Genomic DNA, 22,069 nt, shown 5'->3' on the forward strand with positions numbered 1-22,069 from the left:
TAAACAATTTATTGTTGGAAATTTTTAATTTTTTTTTTTTGAAAAGATGGGACTGTGCTTAGCCACAAAATATTAAAATAAGTTTCTAACCTATGAAGCAGAGAACTACAGGTCATTTTTAATGCAGACACTCCCTGCTTCAGAGGCAAATCCTGGAATAAAAATATGAGAAAATAAATGAGAAAAAGAGCTGCTGATTATTCCATCATAAATGAGAAATAAAATATAAAATCAACTGAGTTGGTAGGCAAAATGGAACTGGTATCAGTCACTATGAGCGAGCTGTTGATTTTGAAGGTTCAAAAGAGGGATGAATTATCTGTGTTGGAGACACGCTGATCCAAGGACTGGGAATTTCTGTGATTTGACTTCTTCAGTCACTGGGACCAATTTCTCTAAGACTTCATTGGTCCCTTCCACAGACATGGCTTGGGACAGACCTCTGAAAAATGCACATTAAACAGGAGATTTCCATCACTGTGACTGCAACTTCTGCAGAGGTCCCAGAGCTCAATTTGGTTTAGAAACATGAAAATTATTACACCAAACCCCCGAAGATTTCTGGAGAACACCACTGAAAAATTGTAATGGACAAATCAATGGAATACGTAAGTTAAATATCCCAGAGGAAGCAGGCCATTCAAACATATGTATTTATTTCAGTCAGCTGTAGCTCACTGAGGAATAACTGAATTTTATAGTCAGATTTTAGCTTTCTGTGGGGAGACCCTGTTTTCTGTATTTCTGCACTGCCACCCACACCTGATAAACCAGGAGCACTGAAATAACCTAATTTTGGAAACAAATTGTACATTAAATATATACATAATAATACAGTATGTTTGTTCAGCTACTTACTGCTGTCACACAAGATAATCTCTATTACTAAGAGGAACATGATGTTTTCCTTTTTGCTGCTTGGGATTTTTTAAAAATCCAAAATATTACAACAGTCTCTCGAGTCTAATTAAGAGATTCAGAGACTGCTGAACTATTCTACGCAGTTTTAGTTACTTAAAAGTAATAGAATCAAGCACATTCAGTCATGATATATTAAATTAACAGTAAAACTCAGCCAACTTGCCTATACTGGGAATTACTGGGAGTATCAATGACTGATAATAAAGAACTTTTCAACCATTACTGTTTCCTACAGCTTTCCTGTGCTAAATAAATGTAAAAGCAAACTTACATTGCTTCAGACTGTGAAATTTAGAGGTCATTAGTTTATCAATAAACTACCCTGCCCTCCCTGAGCCTCCCAGTGAAGCAGGAGCAGCTGAATGATACCAGTTCCATTTTCCAGCTTGTTCTTTGGCAAATACAGTGGCTGAAATTGGAAAAATTCAGTCACTTTGCATTCCAATTTAAAGGCAAATTTCTCCTTTCTATATCATGCATTAATTCAATGCTTCTTTCAAAAACATTTACAGGATTGGCAAGAACTATCAAATCTAGATATTCATTTCAGTGACAATATTTAGGAGCTGATTTGCAGCCACTTTGAGTTGAGACAGCCCGTTGCTATTTGGGATGTTTTGGTCGAGAGGATTGGTTTCCATCCATCATTTATACCTCCAGAGAAGCAGAAGCGTGCCCAGGGACCCCTGGGGCACAGGAGCTGCAGGGCTGGGGGCTGGATGCCAGGATTTGCCCCAGGAAAGGCCAGAAATGAATTCGGGAAGAGCCCGAGGCAGCGTGGGCAGTCGGGGTCTGTGGGACAGGGACTCAGACCATGGAATCTTTACACACATGGAACAGGCAGCAGGGCTTCGACTGCAGGACTCCTCCTCCAACAGATTAATATCACATTTAGCTTTTCACATCAATCCTGGGAGTGTAAGGAAACCTTGGACACTCCAGGCTCAGCTCTGCGTGGGCCACGTACACCAAGCACTGGGCTCAGCTGGTGCTTCAGTGCATCTCCTGGCCAGGAATGCAAAACCTGCACTTTTCCCTCACTTTCCTAGGGAAAAAAATAAATATATCACTGAACCAAATGCTTTTCAAAGCTAAAAGAGCTGGTGATGGTAGTGTTGTTTTAGGGTGCAGCATTGTGAAATATTATCATTATTGCAATGTCATCATTATTGCTCTCCAAAACAATTTCGCCTCCTTTCTTTTTCTAGAAGGTAAAAGCACTTATATGTATAAATATGTGTATGTGGGCTTTTATACTTTTAAAAAGTAAATAAACATTGACAATTATAAATTGGTCACGCTCTCCTCCATTTACCAGAGATGCCCCTGTGTAATGATTAGATGTAAGATCAGATTTTGGAAATAAACCCAAATTGAACAGTAATGGCAAGAAAACCTCTCTTTAGCCTTATATAATAAATTAATGCCATTACTATCCATAAATAAAGTATGATAAATATTACAGCAAAAGGAATAGACTGGCTGTATTGGAACAGTCAAATACACAGATTTAAAAACTTTTGGGGGCATAAATTAGAAAAATTAGTAATTGCTTCAGCAACATTTTAAGTTATGAAAATACTAAGAAACAGTGAAATCTGTGTTTTCTCAGAGTATGCAGGCCTTGAGCCAACTCATCTTCCTTTGAACTAATAATAAACTGGGTCAATCAAATAAGAATTCACCACGTTACTGCAATGAATAAACAGTGCTTTACATGGCTCCCATTTGGGTCCATCATTTTATTCCAAAGCCAGTGACATTTGTATCTGACACCCAAAAGAGATTTCTTGGATCAACATGCTGCATTTTGGAACATAAGTAATTCAGTAATTTTAACTTGTGTTGCTTTACAAGGTGAGAGCATACACACACCTTCCCCAGCTTTGAGCATTCCTTTTATTTTACTTTCTTCAGACACATATTAATGGGCAAGGGCACAGGTGGCTCACGGTTTGCAGTTTAACAGTGCGTGCAATGACAAATACATATATGTATTTTTAAGTGAGTAGGTACATTTTGAAGTAGAAGACTGAATGTATTTCATTTAACACAGTCTCAAAATCAAACTTGCTTTCAGAGCAAGGACACTGAACAGAAGCCAAGAGCTTATCATGGCAAGTGTGCAGCCTCAGGACTAGAAATGAAATGTGCATCAGCATCACAAGGTGGGGGGTTTTTCTCCTTTTTTAAATGAAAACAAGAGAAAAGAATATTCCACATTAGAGCAACTGAGATCACTGTTGAAACTAAACCTCCTGAATCCCGTCACTGCCATCACTGTTACATCAAAGGGAGCTGGAAGTAATTCAGATTTTATGCCTCTGCTACAAGTTTTTCTCCCTAAGAGAGGCAAAATTGTATCAATCAGTGCACAAGGACTGAAAGTAAGGGAGCACATGGCAGAGTGTCGCTGGGAGCAAACCAGGGCAGGCTTTTTCTTTTTGGCACCAAAAAAACAAAGAAAATGTATGACCTCCTGCATTAGCAACCAAGGCAATGACATATTTTCTATATCCTATTCTCCTGTGAAGTCAAACAAGGCATTCAGCCTCTAGAAAAAAGATTGGGAAAGGCAGGAGAGAGAAAAAAAAATCATTACTTGGCATTAAGGGAGTCTTTTTAGGTAACACCTCTGTGGAGCCAATTCTGAAATCCTCGTTCACTCTTTTCAAATACCCTTAAATACAACAAGGATTACCCAAGTCCTCACACAGAAACAGTGTCCTGATGACTTTGCTTTTTAATTGCAAAAGCAAGTCATTTCCCAGACTGGAAATCTTCAGATTATCAAGACAAATAAACTGAAGATATTTTTGGTTTCACAAGTTTTCCAGCCACCTGTGCAGGGACAGCCAGGACAAGCAGAAAGCCATTAAATAACTAAGTTTTTTCTCAGGGCCTCCCCTGCACTCCAGGGTATCCTCTATGCTCTGTGCAGAAACAAGTGTCAAAAATGAAAACTCACCCACAGGGTGAGGATTAGGTGGTGCATAAGCTTAATATGTGAAGTATAACTTTTATTAAATGTGTTGATTTATCTAACATGTCATGTCCTTGGTAAGATTTTTTTTAATTGGTTTATTCGAACCTCTGGACACAGAAGAACAATTTCAGGACAGACCCAGAAGGAAACTGCAAAATTTCCACCATCAACCTTTGTGTTGTCAAAGGTTTCAAAGGTAAAACCCAGAACTTACAAAGTGGCTGCAAACCTGCTTTCAACACCTCACATGCCAAACTTGGGGTTCTACTTTTCTTCTTCTTGTATTACTGATGTCATGTCAAAAACTTTTCCAAAAAGCTTAGTTTCAAATCAGTATCAATACACTATTCAGAAATAAACAAAAAAAAATTTTAAAAAAAATTTTAAAAAAGAAAGAAAGAAAAGAGACTTATGAAGAAGTCTGAAAACAAGACCGACCTATACCCTGGGTGAGATTGGATGGGTTAAGTGTCTCTGGCACTATTTGTCTTCACTATTGACAGACACTGTCACACAACCCACCACTCGATGCCTGTCTCTGAATGGCGAAGCTAGAATGCAAGTTAAGTGTATTAATAGAGAAAAAAACTAGCATCCCAGCAAATATCATAAAGCAATCCAATTCACCAGTTATTAAACACACTCAGATTCAAGATAGGTAGGTTAATTTAATTTACATTAAGCCCAACAGTGTAAATTCCCCTTTACATTCCCAAGCTGACCCAAGCAGTGTATTATTATATTTTGGGTAAACACATCAATCAATGGTTTTGTTATGACTCCCATTATTCAATTAACACTCAAGTTTAGGTATCTAAGGAGGACTTTTGTTAGTGGCTCACACACATCAATGATGGATCTCAGATCCTTCCCACTCAGTGCAAAGGCTGATTCCAAGCAAGCAGAACTCTGGGACCCACAGCTGCTCTCTCCAAGCCCTGCCTGCCGCCCCTGAGCACCTCCCCAGCTCCCTCCAGGAGAGGTCAGCATGGGTGGATCTGGCCAAGAACACCTCAGCTCAAGAAACAGACTATTTTGTCTTTTAGATACAGGGGTGGGCTTTTCCTAAGAAGGCAAGAACTGCTCTTGGCTTCACGATGCTGCTACAGAAGGAGGTGCCCAAGCAGCGGCACAAGAGGATTGTTCTCGCCCCTCACGGCCTTGGTGTTCCATTATTCTTTAAGGAACAGGGAATCCTCCTGCCACAAAGTAGTTCTCAAGTCTTTCTGATCTAATAACTAATAGCTGCCATTTAATGCAAGAAATTGCTGTAAGAAAAAACCTCACAGAACGATCAAACAGTTTCTGTTTGATTGAACAGTTCTAGAAAACTGGATGTACTGACTGTATGAAATCCATGAAGACTGAAAACAAATTTAGAAAAAAGACGTGAACTGGACATGAAATTCATGAAGACTGAAAGCATACAGTTTAGGAAAAAGAGATGAACTAGACATGAACACCAATATAAATGTGGAATTCTAAGGAAGATCATGGGGCAGGAAGGCCCTCAACACACACCACTCCATACAACTGCAATATTCCAACTCAGTTTAGAGAGAACACACATACAATGTTTCCATAAAATGGAAACAGTAAGAAAAATCGTTATCTCTGGCATTTCCCAGCAATGTTGTCTCACCAGGAGACCCTCTGGAATGAAGAAGGAACCTCTCCAAGCTAAGCTGAATGTCATCACGACCTGGCCTCTCCAGACTGGGCTCCACCACGGCTCCCTTGGGCCATGAACTTCCAGGAGAAACACTTAAAGCCATGCACAGGAGCAGGAGGGTGAGCTCTGAACGAGCCTCAGGGTCTGCCTGAAGCTCCTTGTGTCAGAAAGAACTATCTGACTCGGGACTGCAGCAAGCAGGCTGCAGACAGAAATCCCCGGAAGACATCCTCCTGGAAATGACAGGAAGGCATTTCCAACTGGGAGGGCGGTGGGAAGAGGAAGGGAAAAGCCTACAAAGAAATGGAAGTTTTTACAGGCATCGGAGACCAACTACAAAGAAGAATCTTTTTTTCTGCTCATTTGTTTACAACGTGCAATCGTAAGCCCAGGATAAGAGAACTGGGGACAGCGCTGAGATCCCCTTTGAAATGTCTGGTAATTATTTCTGTACCAACAGGAAAAACTGACTAATGACACCAGGAAGGATGATAACTGAACAAAATATTTTCAGTAAAAATAAAAGTTAAGAAGGCTGAGAAGCCACTCAGGGAAAACTAAACCAAAAACAAACCCATCTCTATTTCGAGGCTTCATCAGAATCTTCCACTGGAGAAGGATGAAAAAGTCTTATTTTGGCAGCAGCAAACATGACCCCTTAGTGCCCAATCTCTACCCTACAGGCAATGCAGGTATCTTTATCTGTGCCTCTAAAGCAGCAATTCCAAATCAAAGACTTATTTGCATAATGAAAATTACCAAATATGCTCATGGCAACACTTCAATTACCATTCCAATCAAAAAAAAGCCCAATTACATCTGTTTGGGCAAGTAGACTGTCCCTTTAACTAAAAATAAGTACAAAAAGAAGGATAAAATCGATCACAAAAAGATAAAGTTACCATTCCAATCAAAAAAAAAGCCCAATTACATCTGTTTGGGCAAGTAGATTGTCCCTTTAATTAAAAGTAAGTACAAAAACAAGGATAGAATCGATCACAAAAAGATAAAGTTCACCATTTACCTACAATTTTCCTGGGATGTAATCACAGGCGCTTGGGAGCCAGAAGACTTCACTACATCACAGATTTACTGCATCCCAGTATGGAGAATGCAAAAGAAGAGATCAGTAAACACATTTCAGTAGCACAAACCCTGCTCCCCTTCTGCTGCAGCAAGAACACCACTCTGGAGAATTCCACTGGACACTAAGAACTGGAAACCAGACAGCAATACAAAAAATATGGAAATATATATATTTGCCTCTGTGGGAAATGGAAAGCAGCTTGAGAGATCATCAACAAGATGAAGCATCTCATTCCAAGTTTTGCTGCAGGAAGAACAAGGGATGGTGAGAAGGGAAGTGAGTTTCTGTAACAGTTCACTGAGGTTCAGAAGGGTCGAGCATTCCTGGCACTGGAGACAGAAGATGAAAAAGCAACACTCATTTCAAGAAAATGGTTGAAAATACTCCTGATCATCCCCCAAAGACAAGAACCATGTGCTACCTACAAGCCGGAAAGACACCTTTGAGAAAGGACTTAAATTGGCAGAGTGAATTTTAAGTGTTTTAAGGTTCCAAGGTGTCTTGTTCAACACCAAAAATTGTTCAGGCTTTCAGAACCAACTGAGAGAGACTCGAGCACCGCTCCTCGCAACTGGAGCTCACTAACACCGTGCAGGAGCACTGGGAAAGCTTCAGGGACATTTATTTCATGTACAATCTCCAGGCAGAGCACACAATGACATTTCTCAGCATGACACCCTCATGCATTTCCAGAGTCTGGAGATGATTCATATTTAATGTGTTTATGGTGCTGCACCAGGCAAAATCCTCCTTTTCCTGTCCCCTGAACAAAGACACTGGAATTCAAGTAGCAAGCACAGAGAATGGTTTCCAGGGGTAAAAACAGATCTGTTCCCTCCCTTCTGTTTTCCAGAAGAACTGCAGAATTAGAAGCTTGAGATAGCAGCTCAAAATCCCAGAGTTCTATGAAATCACACTTGTCTGATATTCAGAGTGGGTAATGCCTCTTATGTCTGGATTAATGAATAGCAAATACACATTTATTAACAAATTAATGAAAATCCAATCAGCAACATTCCATTTTCATATTCTTACAACTGTTCTGTAAATCATAAAATAAATTTCCAAATGGAAGAAGAACTAGAAGTCTGTCACTGCGAGGTCATCACTGCTAAAACCAGCCTATCCTGCTCCTCCAAAAAAACCAGGAGTTAACTGCAGCAGTATTTCCAACCTACAATATGATTTATATGGGACAAAACCCCACAGCAAGGTGACAAAAAAGCCTTGAGTAAGCTGAATTTCAGCCAGATATTGCCTTACTTTGTGTTTCAGGAAGCAGAGAACAAGCTGTGTGAACTACTAGAGGAGTAGGAAAAAGCTCTGAACACTTTGGATCAATCCCTGTCACGGAATTCTCTCATTATCCAGAGTAATCAGATCTGTAGGAGAATTCTACATGGTGTGGCTAGCTGTTCAAATTAGCCCTTCCTTTTAAAAACAAGAGTAAATGAGATTACATACAGCCTTATGCAGACTGAACTATCATTTCCCTCTCATTCCTAAAAAAGGAGGTTTTAAGGCAAGTAAGACCAGACCAAAAAAAAAAAAAAAAAAAAATAGAAAGACTTACACAAAACAGGGGGAAAATTTCAGATACACAACAAGAGTTGCCAGTCCTTCCTCTTTACCCTGCTCCTGTACAGCATCAGCTCCCCAAAGATCTGCCTACAGTCTGCTATTAAACACTTGATGAATGCAAATGATAGTCAATCTTAATCTTTTGAAATGTAAGTGTAAAAGGTATGTTTGTTTCCCTGTATAAGCACCTGGTTTGCACAAAGCCCAGGATAATTCTCCTGTATAAAAAACCCCAGCCAGACCTCTCATTACTACTTATGGCAGGGTAACAGACAAAGTGTGGTGGCAACTTCTCAAAGATGCTGCACAGACCCCACAACAATTAAAGAAAACAGTAAACCACCCTTTTCTCTACCAAGGGTGTACAGCTACAGGAAGAACACAGAATGTGCCACATCCAAACCAGCAATGGAAACAAAATGGGTCTTTGCTCCTCTGCAGGTTTGTCTTGTTGGGTGGTGCAGTTTAAACAGAGTTTCTAACAACTGCCACTCCAGGCCCTTGTCCCAAGACCCTCTCCAGGTCTCCTGGAGCCTCTTTGGGCACTGCAAGAGCTCTGAAGTCACCCTGGACCCTTCTCTTCTCCATGCTGAACAATCCCAGCTCTCAGCTTGGTATCAGCTCAGCCTCTGTGACCCTCTGTGGTCTCTGACATTGAAGAGTGTTGGTAAGTGAATGACCAGGTCGTCTTTCAGTTTTAACAAGAAGCCTCAACATGAATTTTTAAAGGTTTTCATTCCAGAAACTTGTGCTGCAGTTTAACCCAAACACACCTAAAGAATGCACTCAGGTTTTTTAAAGGATCTGGACTGGCTGTTGGCAGATGCCAAATACCTGGAGGCAACAGACTTTTAGTTCCATTCAAGTTTAAGTCTTTTCTGTTAGGTACAGAATTAATTAGCAGTTCAGGCTTGTCTGTGGATTTAGAGTGTAACAGGGTTTGTGGGCTGTTTTTGTTCAGTTGTTTTGAGGATACAAGTTTCTACAAGATTTGGTTGCTGCTGTCTATGAACCAAACCCATCATTAAGCACCTTGACTTTAGAAACAGATGCCCAAATTATTTTTTTAGTAAGTGATACAAAAACATCAAATCCTTTTGATATAATAGAAGCATCAAATTCTTTCAATGAGCAAGTTCCACTGTGCACAGTTAAATCCACAGGTTCTCAGGAGAGGTCTGGCAAAACATGAATGGTGAGCAGTGCTGTAAAGTTTCTCTGACAAACCTACAACCACTTGAGGTTCTGATCAGGATTCCAGGACCATGCAAAAATCTGGGAAACATTCTCACACAAACATTTAATGCATATGAACTTGGAGAGAGAGAAACAGGAATAATGCAGCTATCTGAATCCTCACCCTATAACCATTTTTTCCTCAAACAAAAATGTAATGCCAATTAGGAAAGTGGAACATGACCATGTAAGAAATACAGGGTTCAATTTATTAAAAAAAAACCCTTATCCAGTGAAGGGAGACACATCTATAATGGGGCAAAATTATCTTTTTTCCCCATTGCACAGATGTGTACTAATATTTACAAGTTACTGACAAGAATCCCAGATGCAAGCTAACACTGAGCCTAATATCCCAAATCAAAGCTTTGCCCTTAGATCCTCACTTTTTTACGTTTAATGAAGATCAGTGGGAGTCTTTAAAGTCTAGAACATGGCTGGGAATAAGAAAAGGATGCAGATTAAAAGGTCATGCCTCTTTTTTGTATGTTGTCAATTAGAAAAATAACTACACTGGTCATGTACAGAGTTCCAGCTGATATGCATTGTATCTTCATGTATTTGAGGACCTTCTACCACATCACAGTAGAGATGTGTGTGAAAGGAGTTTAAATACTACACTTCCTCAGGCCCCAATGGAAAATATGACCTTTTCTTCCTGCTCACATTTTGGTAAAAGCTTCATGGCCCAAAATGTCATCTCCCATTCCATTTTTATCCTAACTAGAATCCACTGGTTTACAGTCAGTCAGCATTCTGCCTCAATTCCAAAGAGGGATTTATTCCCCTGGAAGACAGAGTGCATTCTAGGAGTTAATTGCCTGTGTGGCATAACAGAATAAAGGAACAGCTAATGTATTGCTTATGGAGATGCATATATGAAACACAGCAACCTTAACATAAAATACCTGACGCTTTTGATCACCCAGCTGAACTACACCACCTACTTTCCCTCTCCTAGAATGAACTCTGTTACTTCTCCACAAGCTCTTTTTTACACTCAGAACTTTGCCAGCACTGTTCATGTTGGCCAGAACATCACAAACCTTAAGAAAACACCAGAATAAAGGAGAGTCCTTACCAGCAGCAACTACAGCTGGAGGCGGCGAACCGGCCTCACCACCGCTTGTTTGGCTCATGGATGCTATGGATGTTTCTCTGGAAGGTGGTAACTGCAGCTCCTTTGGGAGAAGGTCATAGACAGATTCTGTGGAACAAAAAGAACTCGATCAAAATGTCACCCGTGTTCTACACAAGAAAAGAAATAATATTTTTGCCTAAAAGATATGAACTATAACCCAACCCTTTCAGAACCTTTGGGAAAAGTTACAGTAAGTGCTTGGAAACAACACATGGAAGAAAGTTATTTCAGAAAACAAACAAACATTAAGATGCACATTCTGAAGACCGAAACAAAGGACACAAACTTGTTCAAACAAAGAAATAATTCATGAACTTCCAGAGAAACTGTTCTCATCCAGAATGAAGGGCTGAGGGCAGCACATCACATGAGAATCTGAGACAAACCTGTTTTCAGAATTCCAACTGCGCAACTGACTTCCTAAGGAAAAAAAGCCTAATTTAGCACCATGACCCTAACAACATCCTATGGAGTCTTAGAATCACAGACTGGATTTGGGTGGGAAGCAACTTTAAAGGCCATCCTGCTCCACCCCCTGCCATGGCAGGGACCCCTTCCACTGCCCCAGGCTGCTCCCAGCCCCGTCCAGCCTGGCCTTGGGCACTGCCAGGGATCCAGGGGCACCCACAGCTGCTCTGGGCACCTGTGCCAGGGCCTGCCCACCCTCCCAGGCAAGAATTCATTCCCAATATCCTATTTAACCCTGATCTCTGGCAGTGGGAGCCATTCCCTGTGTCCTGTCCCTCCATCCCTTGTCCCCAGTCCCTCTCCAGCTCTCCTGGAGCCCCTTTGGGTGCTGGAAGGGTTCCAAGATCTCCCCTGGAGCCTTCTCTTCTCCAGGTGAACACCCCCAGCTCTCCCAGCCTGGCTCCAGAGGCAAGGGGCTCCAGCCCGTGGATCAATGACCTCCTCAGAGCTTGCTCCAAGAGCTCCATGTCTTCGCTGTGCCGTATCCCCATGGGTTTGATCTCTCTTCCTCCTTGTGTGTTACCCAGAAGAACTCCTAAGGTTCCCTCCTAAGAGCTTGCTCCATCCTCTCATAGTCACAGCTCTCAAGTTAATTCCAGCCTCCTGTACACCTGCAGCCTTAGGTGTGCTCACCAGGGGTTTCAGGATAGAGGCTGGCTGTCGTATTTTAGACCACATTTCAAGTAACTTGGTCTTTATCAATGAAGCATGAAATTAAAGATTTGCTCTTAATGGTCTTGTGATCTTTGGGAATGTGCTTCAATTCTAATGCTGGCTTTTCCTTCCCTCCTTTATCATATTGTTGGAATTATTCACAAAGACTAGAATTGTGCTGCTTGTGGATTACTGCAAAAATCATGTGCTCCCTGAGAAAAAATTATCCTGTGAGAGTCTTGGATGTAAGCACACCTCTAAAGCAAAAGGCCTGACAGAACCTTCGCCACACTGGAGAGTCAAAAATAAATTTCTTAAACAAAAAAATCCCCAAGAATCAGCCCAAAGAGACAAGCTCTCAATTAGCCAGGAACTTGGGGTTTGGAAAGGAGCTTTTGTAGCCAACCCTGAATACATTATGTGTCATGACAGATGATTATGACAATTCACTCCTCTCAAAGGATTTCTTGACGAGAAAGAAATTGAAGCATGTGTATATATTCAACTTACACATGAAATATAAAGTGTTCTGTAGTTACCTGCAGACACACACTGTTGCAATCCCTCATTCTGGAGCCCCTCACTAAACATTTTGAGTAGCAGCAGCCCTGAATGTCTGATTTTCCTGTCCTGCTACAGGTAGAAGTGCCAGTGCCAGCTGGAGTAAAGGCTGGTGCTCACTTACAAGGGCTTGTACAAACTGCTGCACTCATCTCTGAGGAAAAGCAAATGCAGCTGCTCCTTGTAGTACAACAGGAGCAAAAGTGAGAACAAGTGTTACCTTCCCATCCCTTCCAAACCATTCTGTGAATCTATGAACTCATGGCAGAAGGTGATGGTCAAATCCAAGCTTTCAGAAGAAAAACAACTCTCCTGGCTTTTCTTGCATCAGATGCAGCTTCACAGTCTAAAACACATCGTTTCTGAACTGCAGTTCAGCACTTTCCAGAGGAATCCCAAGTTGCCTGGGTACCTTTAAGAACTTCTACTGCCACAAACCTACTCCACACACATCAGACTTCAAATGAAACTTTGTGTTTTCACCTAAACACAGGCCAATGTTTATATATGCTGAACTATAAATAGCATTAAAGCAAAAACTGACAAATTCCAGAAACATGATGAGAGTTGTTGCAAGGAAACTAATTCTTCCCCAGAGGATACAGCCCCCCCGTGCCCCACACTGTCCTAAGAGCTGAAGCTAAGCTCAGCCCCTCTCCATCACCACATTTTAGACGTGTGCACTCACCAATACTGAGAACACGAAACTCCCTGCTAGAATTTTACGTTGATTCATGCAGAAAACACCCACTAAAGGGAAAGGCTGCTGCAGAAATGCAGTATTACATTTGGAGGCAAAAATAGCATTTCAGCATCATTACGTATTTCTACATAATTAGTGAGAAAAAAAATGTGTAGACAGAATTCCTGCTTCCAGCAGCCAGCACTGAATCAGTGAGGAAGTTCAAGCTGTCTGACAGCACTAAGTGTCCTGTAATTTATTGCTGATTTCAATTCCTTTGACAAATACATTGGTGGATCCCGAATTTCTAGGGTTTTTTTCCTGGAAGTAGCTCCATTTATACCCAACATTTAAACAAATTTTCTCTCTCCCTACAGGAAGCAAGGAACATGTGTTTCAGGATTAGTGTTATTATGAAATATAAACAAGATAACACACAAACCAGATAACCAAACACTAGTGAACTGCTCGAAGTCCCACAGAGTCATTTCCCGACACAAATCCGCACCTGTTAATCAGTTATGAGACATTATCTACAGTAAACTTCCAAATCTCTTATCTTGCCTCAAAATATCTTGCCTAGACAAGCCCAGCTTCACAAATTCTCCTCCCAAAACCAAGGACACATAGGGACAGGCAGATTTACAAAAAGTATTTTAAGTGTCAAATTTCTTCAACTGCCCTTTATCCGATTATCCTGCCCTTATAATCTATCATCGGAGATCAGCTGCTTGGAACTTTGATCTTCCTGCCAGTTGTACTGACAGTCCAGAAAATTCTATTTCACATGGTATGTGGACCAGAACCACACCAAACATGGGATCAGGATGCAACAACACAGCACTTGGAATGGGGAAAGAGAAGATGTTGTTGAGTACTAGTTGGACCTGCACACAAGATTCTGAATTTATATATTAGCAAAAACTAATCAAGAAATTTAGGAAGGAATTTTTCACTGTGAGGGTGGGCAGGCCCTGGCACAGGTGCCCAGAGCAGCTGTGGCTGCCCCTGGATCCCTGGCAGTGCCCAAGGCCAGGCTGGACAGGGCTGGGAGCAGCCTGGGATAGCAGAAGGTGTCCCTGCCATGGCAGGGGTGGCAATGGGTGGGATTTAGGGTCCCTTCCCACCCAAACCACTCCAGGCTTCTCTGGAATTGGGTCATTTCAAGTTAAAACAACTGCACAAAAGGTGTCTGTGGCAGGGCGCACACATGACCACCAGTCCACACAAAATACACCCTTGGGTCAACACGGACCTGGATCAGTCCCAGCAGCTGGTGACAGGATCTCTGTCTTCCAGGGGGAGAGGAGAGGCCTTGGAAAGATTCAGGAAAGATAATGCTGAGAAGGTACAAAAACCAGCGTGTGAAACTGATGTGGTGATGGTGCAGCAGGAGTGCAAAAGGCTGGTGGCTTGTGATGGCAAACCAAGGTCCTTCCTCTTTTACTCACTTCCCCTCAGTGCACACACACAGTTACCCTTTTCTAGGAATGATTTTGGTTTCCTGCACACAACCTAACCAGGCTGAGCTACAGACCTGGGCCTACAGCAAAGTCTGAGTGCTCAGCCATCCCCACCAGCAGCAAACACCTCTGGAATTCCGAGCCCATCCTCATCCTCACAGCACCAAGGGACTTTCAGAAACACAGCACACCTTGTGACCTGCAACATCACATTCCTCCTCACTCACCAGCATGCTGTGATTCCATTTAAACTTTACTCTTAGGAACAGAGCAATTAAGCTTACAGGAGCAAAGAGAATACAACACAACTGCTTCCTATGTGGGAATGCTGAGACAACTCCAGATTCTGTGAGGAGCTTGGACGTGTCCCATACAAAGCCCTGCTTTTCCCAAAGAGTAGGTATTCCCAGCACGGGGAGTGTTCTCCCCCCTCATGGAAAAAGTCTGCTGTAAAGCAGAAAACCAAGTACACAAGGATCCTCTATTCCACCACATGCAGCACCTTCTTCCTTTGGGTCAAGAATCCTCCATGACTTTCTGACGGCACGTACACAGACATTTCAGCTGCACAGAATAAAAACTGTGATTTCTAGAAATTGAGTGCCCTGTTATCTTGTGCTGTGCTAGTACTGGCTCAGGGTGTTACAGAACCTCTCTGTCCTCAAACTTCTGAGACACAAATTGAATTGAGATCCTTCTGGCTGGCTGACCAAATTGCTGCTACCTGTAACTCGGCACCTGGCGATGCTGGGAGCATAGAGCCAAGGAAAAGAGCAGAGAATACCCAGCTCCAATGTTTAAAACAACAGCAGCTCATTCACGAGGAATGCAGACATCCTCACTTTGCCAGGACCTCCAAACACTTTAAACATTATGGAATTTTCTTTACATACAGAAAAGATACCCCTAAGCTTTGCTACTCCATATCAAAAGCTAAGCCATGTTACCTGGCACTGCCACAGCTGGAAGCCAAGCCACAAACCTGACAGAGAAGTTTGCTCTGGCCTGCAGGCAGGTGAGGCCATAACTAATGCAGAGAGCCCTGGCTGCAGGCAGCTCCAACTCCATCACTTCTCCAGGCTGCTCCCAGGCCCAGCCTTGAGGAAGCTGCTGGAATCCAGCCCCAGCTCTCCTCCATCTCAGCAGTGTCTGTCCCACCACTCATGGGACTTCACCCCCTGTAATGCTCCTCCAGCAGCACCCCTTCAATCCCCACCCCTGGACTCACAGGTAATGACAGGTTTCCTGCTCCACAGAAATCATGTGCAGAGCAAGATCAACACATGGGAGAAGACGAGAACCACAGGAATTACCAGCACTAGCAGCAGACTCGGGGCATTTTCCACTTGCTGCTGACATTTTTGCCCTTAAGGAAAGGTACATCCTGGAAATCCCTTACCACTTCCATGACCTCATGAACAGCAGCCAAGTTAATCCTTGTCTTTAATAAGCTCCCTGCACTGAATGGCTGCCCATTTGATCCCCACTGATACTCCTCTCCTCAACATGGTTTAATACCAGCACAGATTTGGCTGCTTCTTCCAAAGCCATTTCCTTGCTGCAGCACATGACAGTCACACCAGAGATTAGACAAAACCTTGGTGTCCTCCTCTAATCAGCTGGCAGCATCGGAGCAGAAATCTCTTCTAATGATGTTCACTAAGCTGATCAAAAAAACAAGCAAGCAAACAGGCCAAGAGAGTTGTTTATATGGAACTGAGATTAAAAAACAATTAGAAATCATGAAGCAGCAAGTAGCCTCTGCTACACAGGGGAGGTCAATGAAGTGAAGTGAAGGTACTCAGCAAATTAAAGAAACTATAAAGGAAAAATAACAGTATCCATATTCCACCTCACCCCCCCACAGGGATCAAATTCAGTTTCAGAGCTCCCGCACACATATAAAGGTCCTATGATGCTAATCTAAGACACAGTTTTGGGCTAAACCTGTATTACCAAGGCTCCAAATGTCAGATTGTCACTCCTCACTCCAAAGGCTGCTGCATTTTAATAAAACAGTATGTGTGATTTAACATATTTCAGAAACTTTTGTGGGTAAGGGATGCTAAAACCAGAATCTACTCTAGGCCTAAAAAATACAGCCCCTGTGCCAGAAGACCTTGTGGTTGGCTTATCTGTTTATCCTGAAGTTCAGTTCTACTCAGAATTTCAGTGTCCATAACCACCACAGCTTAGTGGCTGAGCTTACTGGAGGCCACTGATTCCATCACAATATCTTAGTTCACAGAGTTTTTAGAGAATGATGAAGGAATGGGGGAGCTCTAAATAGTCAAAATCTAATCAAAGCTTCACTTTGTTAAAAGACATTCATATCACATGGCCCTCAGGGATTTTTCTGTACACAAAAGGGTGTGGGAAGACTTTGAAGCAGATTACTTTGCCCATCAGGAAGAGCCTGTAAGAGCCAGTGAGGAACCCTCTGGCTCTTCACCCCAAGACAAACAGGTTTTCCTGCAGACCCCAGGAACAGCACTGCCTGAGTAAGTTTGGTAATTACAACACAGAACTCAGAGAATCACAGAATCCTGGAATGGTTTGGGTGGGAAGGGACCTTAATGCACATCTCATTAAACCCCCAGCCACGGGCAGGGACACCTTCCACTGTCCCAGGTGCTCCCAGCCCTGTCCAGCCTGGCCCTGGGCACTGCCAGGGATCCAGGGGCAGCCACAGCTGCTCTGGGCACCTGTGCCAGGGCCTGCCCACCCTGCCAGGGAAGAATTTCTTCCCAATGCCACAAGAGCATCCAGGATACATTTCAGAAGACTTGGGCCACCCCACTAGAGAGAGTTCACATCTCACAGCTGGGCTGCTCTCCCTTCCTCAAGGCTGAACCGGGAGAAGCAACCTCAGGACCCACCGGAGTAACTCCTGCAGTGGAAATCCCACACTTCAGTACTCTTCAGGATTTGAGTGAGCAGGCAAAACTGCTCCTCCAGCTGCTTTGAGGCAGCACACCCATAACCCGTGACAGGGAAGGACAGGGAATCTGTCCCCAGCCCACGGAACGTTTCAGGCCCTGAGACAGCAATGCCGATAACACGGCTGGCACAGGGCACCCGGCACTGGGACAGCGTGGATGGAAGCCAAAGGAGGATAACAAGGATTCAGTAAGAAGCTCAACAGAGGAAGCTCTGAGAGTCTGAGAAAGGAAACTAGGAGAGAGACAAAGCATAAACCAGAAGAGAAACAGACTGAGACAGGCACAGCCCAGACAGATCAGTGACCACTAAAGCACTTCCTACTTCAGTGCCGAGGGTTTGTTGTCGTTGAGGTTTGGGCTTTTTCCTTTTTCTTTGTTTGGTTGGTTTTTCTGAGCACTCCTTAGGTGATCCAAACTCTCACTTGCAGAAGTGAGAATCACCCATGACAACTCCAGGCCACGGCAGTTCTGCTTAAGGGACAGCAGAGATTTTTATATTATGAAGTTACAAGCAAAAAGATTTGGAAGATGGAAAGAACACACAACAAAGAGTAAATCAGCTTTTGTTCTGTATCTGTCAAAAGAGGATTTATGACAGTCTGTAATATGTCCTACTCCTGCATTTCCTAACACCTTTGCAACTTCAGTGATTTAACATCACAAGCTTGGCAGCAGAGAAAACAAGTCCTGAAAACAGGTTTAGGTTTCACACAGAGTAAAAAGGAAGGACCCTGCTTGAGCATACACGGAATAGATAAAATACAGCAACTGTTCAAAGAATCACAGAATCACTAAGGTTGGGAGAGATCTTTAAGAACACCAAGTGTTAACACAGTACTACCAAGTCCCACTGAACCACACAGATATACATTTGGATGGGATTTTGGGAAGAAATCCTTCTCTGTGAGGGTGGGCAGGCCCTGGCACAGGTGCCCAGAGCAGCTGTGGCTGCCCCTGCATCCCTGGCAGTGGCCATGGCCAGGCTGGACAGGGCTTGGGACAGCACAAGGTGTCCCTGCCATGGCAAAGGTGGAACAGGATGAGCTTTAAGGTCCCTTCCCACCCAAACCATCCTAGGATTCTGTGACACTTGTGACATTCTGTGACATAACTGCATGGCAAAAGCCAGAGAGCAAGAAGCAGCCCATAGACAGTGAGGCTGAGCAGGAGGAGAACAGACACCCTAAAATACTTTAGAGTTTGGTCTAATCACTCCTATTTTTGCAAGAGTTGAAGCTGAGTTGTAGTAAGATCATAACTCACAAGACTCCCAGTCCTATCTGCCTTACCCCAGCGCCAAATCCACCAGGTTACACTTACTACAACATTGATTTTATTTCATATTTCTGAGTATGTCTCAATGCAACTAAACAAAGGACTCAATAAAAATTTAGCATGCAACCGAAAACATGTAAGGACTAATTAGCACGCTCTTCCTAATTGCCCAACGCTGCCCATGGATTTCCACACAGCTGTCAGATGCAGGTCTGTCACCAGAGACTTGTCAGGCTGTCCTGACAGAGGAAACTAACTGCAGAGCTCTGCTCCCTCTCTGTGCCACGCCACCCGTGATGGTGGAGCAGGGAAAGACTGGAAGCACTCCTGTTATTGTCGGCCCTGGCAGGGCTAGATTGCTGCTACAGCAACAGTGGCAGGTTTTCAAAGAAACTGCAGTGTATACAAGGATGTTTTACACAGCCAAACAGAAAATCTTCCTTCCAGTTCCCCCTGGCTTCAGACAAAAGCAGCAAACCCTGAATCAACAGGCTTCACGCGCGCGGAGGGAAAGGCAGATGCCGTGGGGCTGCCTGTGCTAGAAAACTTCAGGATTGAAGAGCTGATGTTGGTGCAGCTCCACTCTGCAGAATCCCCAGGGGATCCGAGTGCCCCGTGCTGATGACGTAGCAGTGGGCACTGAAATTCAAACCTTCCCTGCAAACGCTGCTACTCCCTGAAATGCACATTCTAGTGTGTCAGTGAAGGAGAGGGCAGTGTTCTGAAAAGCTGCTCTTTCAGAGAAAGATGACCAGTAATATATCATTAATGACAGATGACCAGTAATATATCATTAATGACAGATGACCAGTAATATATTAATAATGATAAAGTCATTAGCATTTGATCACAACTCTAATATCAGAGAATCCCAAGCTGGTTTGGGTGGGAAGTGACCTTAAAGCCCATCTCATTCCTACCTCCTGCCATGGACATGGATATCTTCCACTAGTCCAGGCTGTTTCAAGCCCCATCCAACCCAGCCTTCAACATTTCCACAATATCATTATTTCTTGTACTTAAAAATAAAAATTTAAGCTAGAAGTGGTTTCCTGTATTTTTCTAAAGGGCAAGCATTACTACCAAAAATGGAAGTATTAAATAGGTAATTTTGCAAGCAATTCCCAACCAGCTCCTGCACTATATCCCACCAACCTTCAGAAAAGTTGCTAATCTCAATATTCAGGACTCTGCACAGCAGAGTAGAGTTGAGAAATTAATCCTTTTAAAGTTGAATTTCAACAACTGACAAAGGCATGTGTTAGCTAAATTCTATTTATGGCATTCATCCAAATATCAAATAAAGCTTTCCTGGCTGTGTTTCAGTCATCCCCATTCACAGCTCAAAGAGGACTTTTATAAATGTAGACAGGCAGTATAAATCCTGGATCTTGTTTGCATCCAATTTTACACATATCAGAATGAGACAACAACATTATTCAGGAATTGTCACTTCAAGGAACAGACCAGTAATGACTTACTGAGACACCTATCCTATGCAGTTGTAAACTCCAGACAGAAACCAAAGAACATAAAAATACTCCTAAAACACCACTGTGGGCAAGGCAGAGCAGCAGGCAGGCTGACAGAGCAGTAGGTACATGAACACAGAATCCCAGACTGGCTGAACTTGGAAGGACCTCAGAGCTCACCTCATCCCACCCCCTGCCACGGGCAGGGACACCTTGCACTAGACCAGGCTGCTCCAAGCCCCGTCCAACCTGGCCTTGAAAAGTTTAAAGAAACCCAAATACCGAGCGATCAAAGAACATCAGTAATAGCTATTTATCAACCCCTTTAAAACACCTGTGTTGTTTCAAAAATCAAAGTTCACCAGAAACAGAGGTAATCAGGCAGTTCCTTAGGTACAACGCACCACCCAAATTCAGGGACACACAGAATCCACCTGGCCCACAGTTTACTGTTGTCTTAAAACATTTCTCAGCCTGTACAGGTTTGCACCATTTTTTCTGATGGGGTTATTTTTGTCATCTCTTACAGTTGCTGTGAGCAAGAAAAGCAGCAGCAGCAATGAGAGACACAAGATTCTTTCTTTTGAGGCAGTACCACAATACGTAAGGTGAAGAAAAAAGGCATTCTGACAGACTTCCAACACACTGTGGCCACCCCCTGGGTTCAGTATTTCATTATAAACCTGGATGCACAGGCTGTACTCCTGAGACCTGACCTGTCCTAGTAACTCTCACATGACATTCAGCATCTCGAGCCCACAAAGCACCTCCACACCTCCCTGCCTTTGCTCCCAGTAACAGGTATGTTCTTTCATCATCACCAAAACTGAGAAACGTCTGTGCTTCCTACCAGCACTTTGCTTCCTACTGCCAACTCAACTGTTTGATGATAAACACTGCTTTTCAAACCACAGGTGATGTCCAATACAGAGCTCTGGTGAGTCTGACACCTCTCACGCTTCCAAGGGACTGATCAGGGACACGAGGAGCATGCTCAGGAAACCTGCAACAACTACTGCACCTGGAAGGGATTCCTCAGGGAAATAAAGATGGAGAAGGCTTGGGGGGGACCTTATCCATGTGTGGAAATTCCTGACAGGAGGCAAGAGAGGCTCCTCTCACCGGTACCCCATGCCAGGACAAGGGGCAATGGGCACCAATTAAAACACATGAAATTCCATCTGAATTATCTTGTCCATGAGGCTCAGGCTGCCCAGGATGGTTGTGGGGTCCCCGTGAGGACAGTCAGACCCTGCTGGGCACGGTCCCAGCACCCGCTCCAGCACTGATTCCATGATCTCCAGAGGTCCCTGCCAGCCCCAGGGGCTGAGACTGAAAGCTGGCACTGCTTCCACAAGACTCACCCAGATCCTCTCCCACCACCAGAACATCTGACTGTTTTCAGAACTTTAACCTAAACCAGATTCCTGGGCTCTGCATCATTTACTCGTCAGATAAAACCAAGACTATTAGAAACTGTAATTATAAATTCCTCAGTAAATCTGCTTTAATAGGGATACACATTCCAAAGAAAGCTGCCTTTTTTCCTCCCTAAGAAACAAAACATACTCAAATATTAGCAGGAAACCTCCTCATTCCTAAACTGAAAACAGAGTAAACTTTAAATGACATAAAAGCCTTTCTTCACCATATATACAACCAGACTGTGGACTTCTTGCTGAGTCCAAAAACAAATCAAGAGTCAAAAAAGAACTGAGTTAAAGTCTAGATATTCCTATTCTGCCCCAAATAGTAAGGATTTACACACCTCCACACTACAGGATCCTCACTGCAGAGGTAGAAAACTGCCAGTTACCAGAAGCTCTGGACTCTGCAGCTGATTATCCCCCAAGCACCCCGTGGTGCTCCTACCCAAACTCACTGACTCTTCTGCTGAGTGAATCCACATGCACAAAAAACATCAGGCC

The 22,069-nt window shown here is 43.2% G+C and overlaps 1 protein-coding gene across 4 annotated transcripts in view; it reads right to left on the reverse strand.

Annotated features, from left to right (window-relative positions):
* The window catches only part of NFAT5 (nuclear factor of activated T cells 5), a 37,574-nt gene extending 26,889 nt beyond the window's left edge, over nt 1-10,685 (reverse strand). For 3 of the 4 annotated variants that reach the window (XM_041484072.1, XM_041484063.1, XM_041484054.1), the window contains exon 1: nt 10,565-10,685. In XM_041484072.1, coding sequence (XP_041340006.1) covers nt 10,565-10,622 — 58 coding nt within the window. In that variant the 5' untranslated portion in view covers nt 10,623-10,685. Of the gene's footprint in view, nt 1-90; nt 153-10,564 lie in introns of all 4 variants that reach the window. The other variant, XM_041484074.1, reaches the window with a different exon arrangement.
* Between the last annotated feature and the right edge of the window lie 11,384 nt (nt 10,686-22,069).

This window comes from Pyrgilauda ruficollis, unplaced genomic scaffold, assembly GCF_017590135.1.
Source record: "Pyrgilauda ruficollis isolate IOZ18807 unplaced genomic scaffold, ASM1759013v1 scaffold117, whole genome shotgun sequence".
Lineage (NCBI taxonomy): Eukaryota > Metazoa > Chordata > Aves > Passeriformes > Passeridae > Pyrgilauda > Pyrgilauda ruficollis.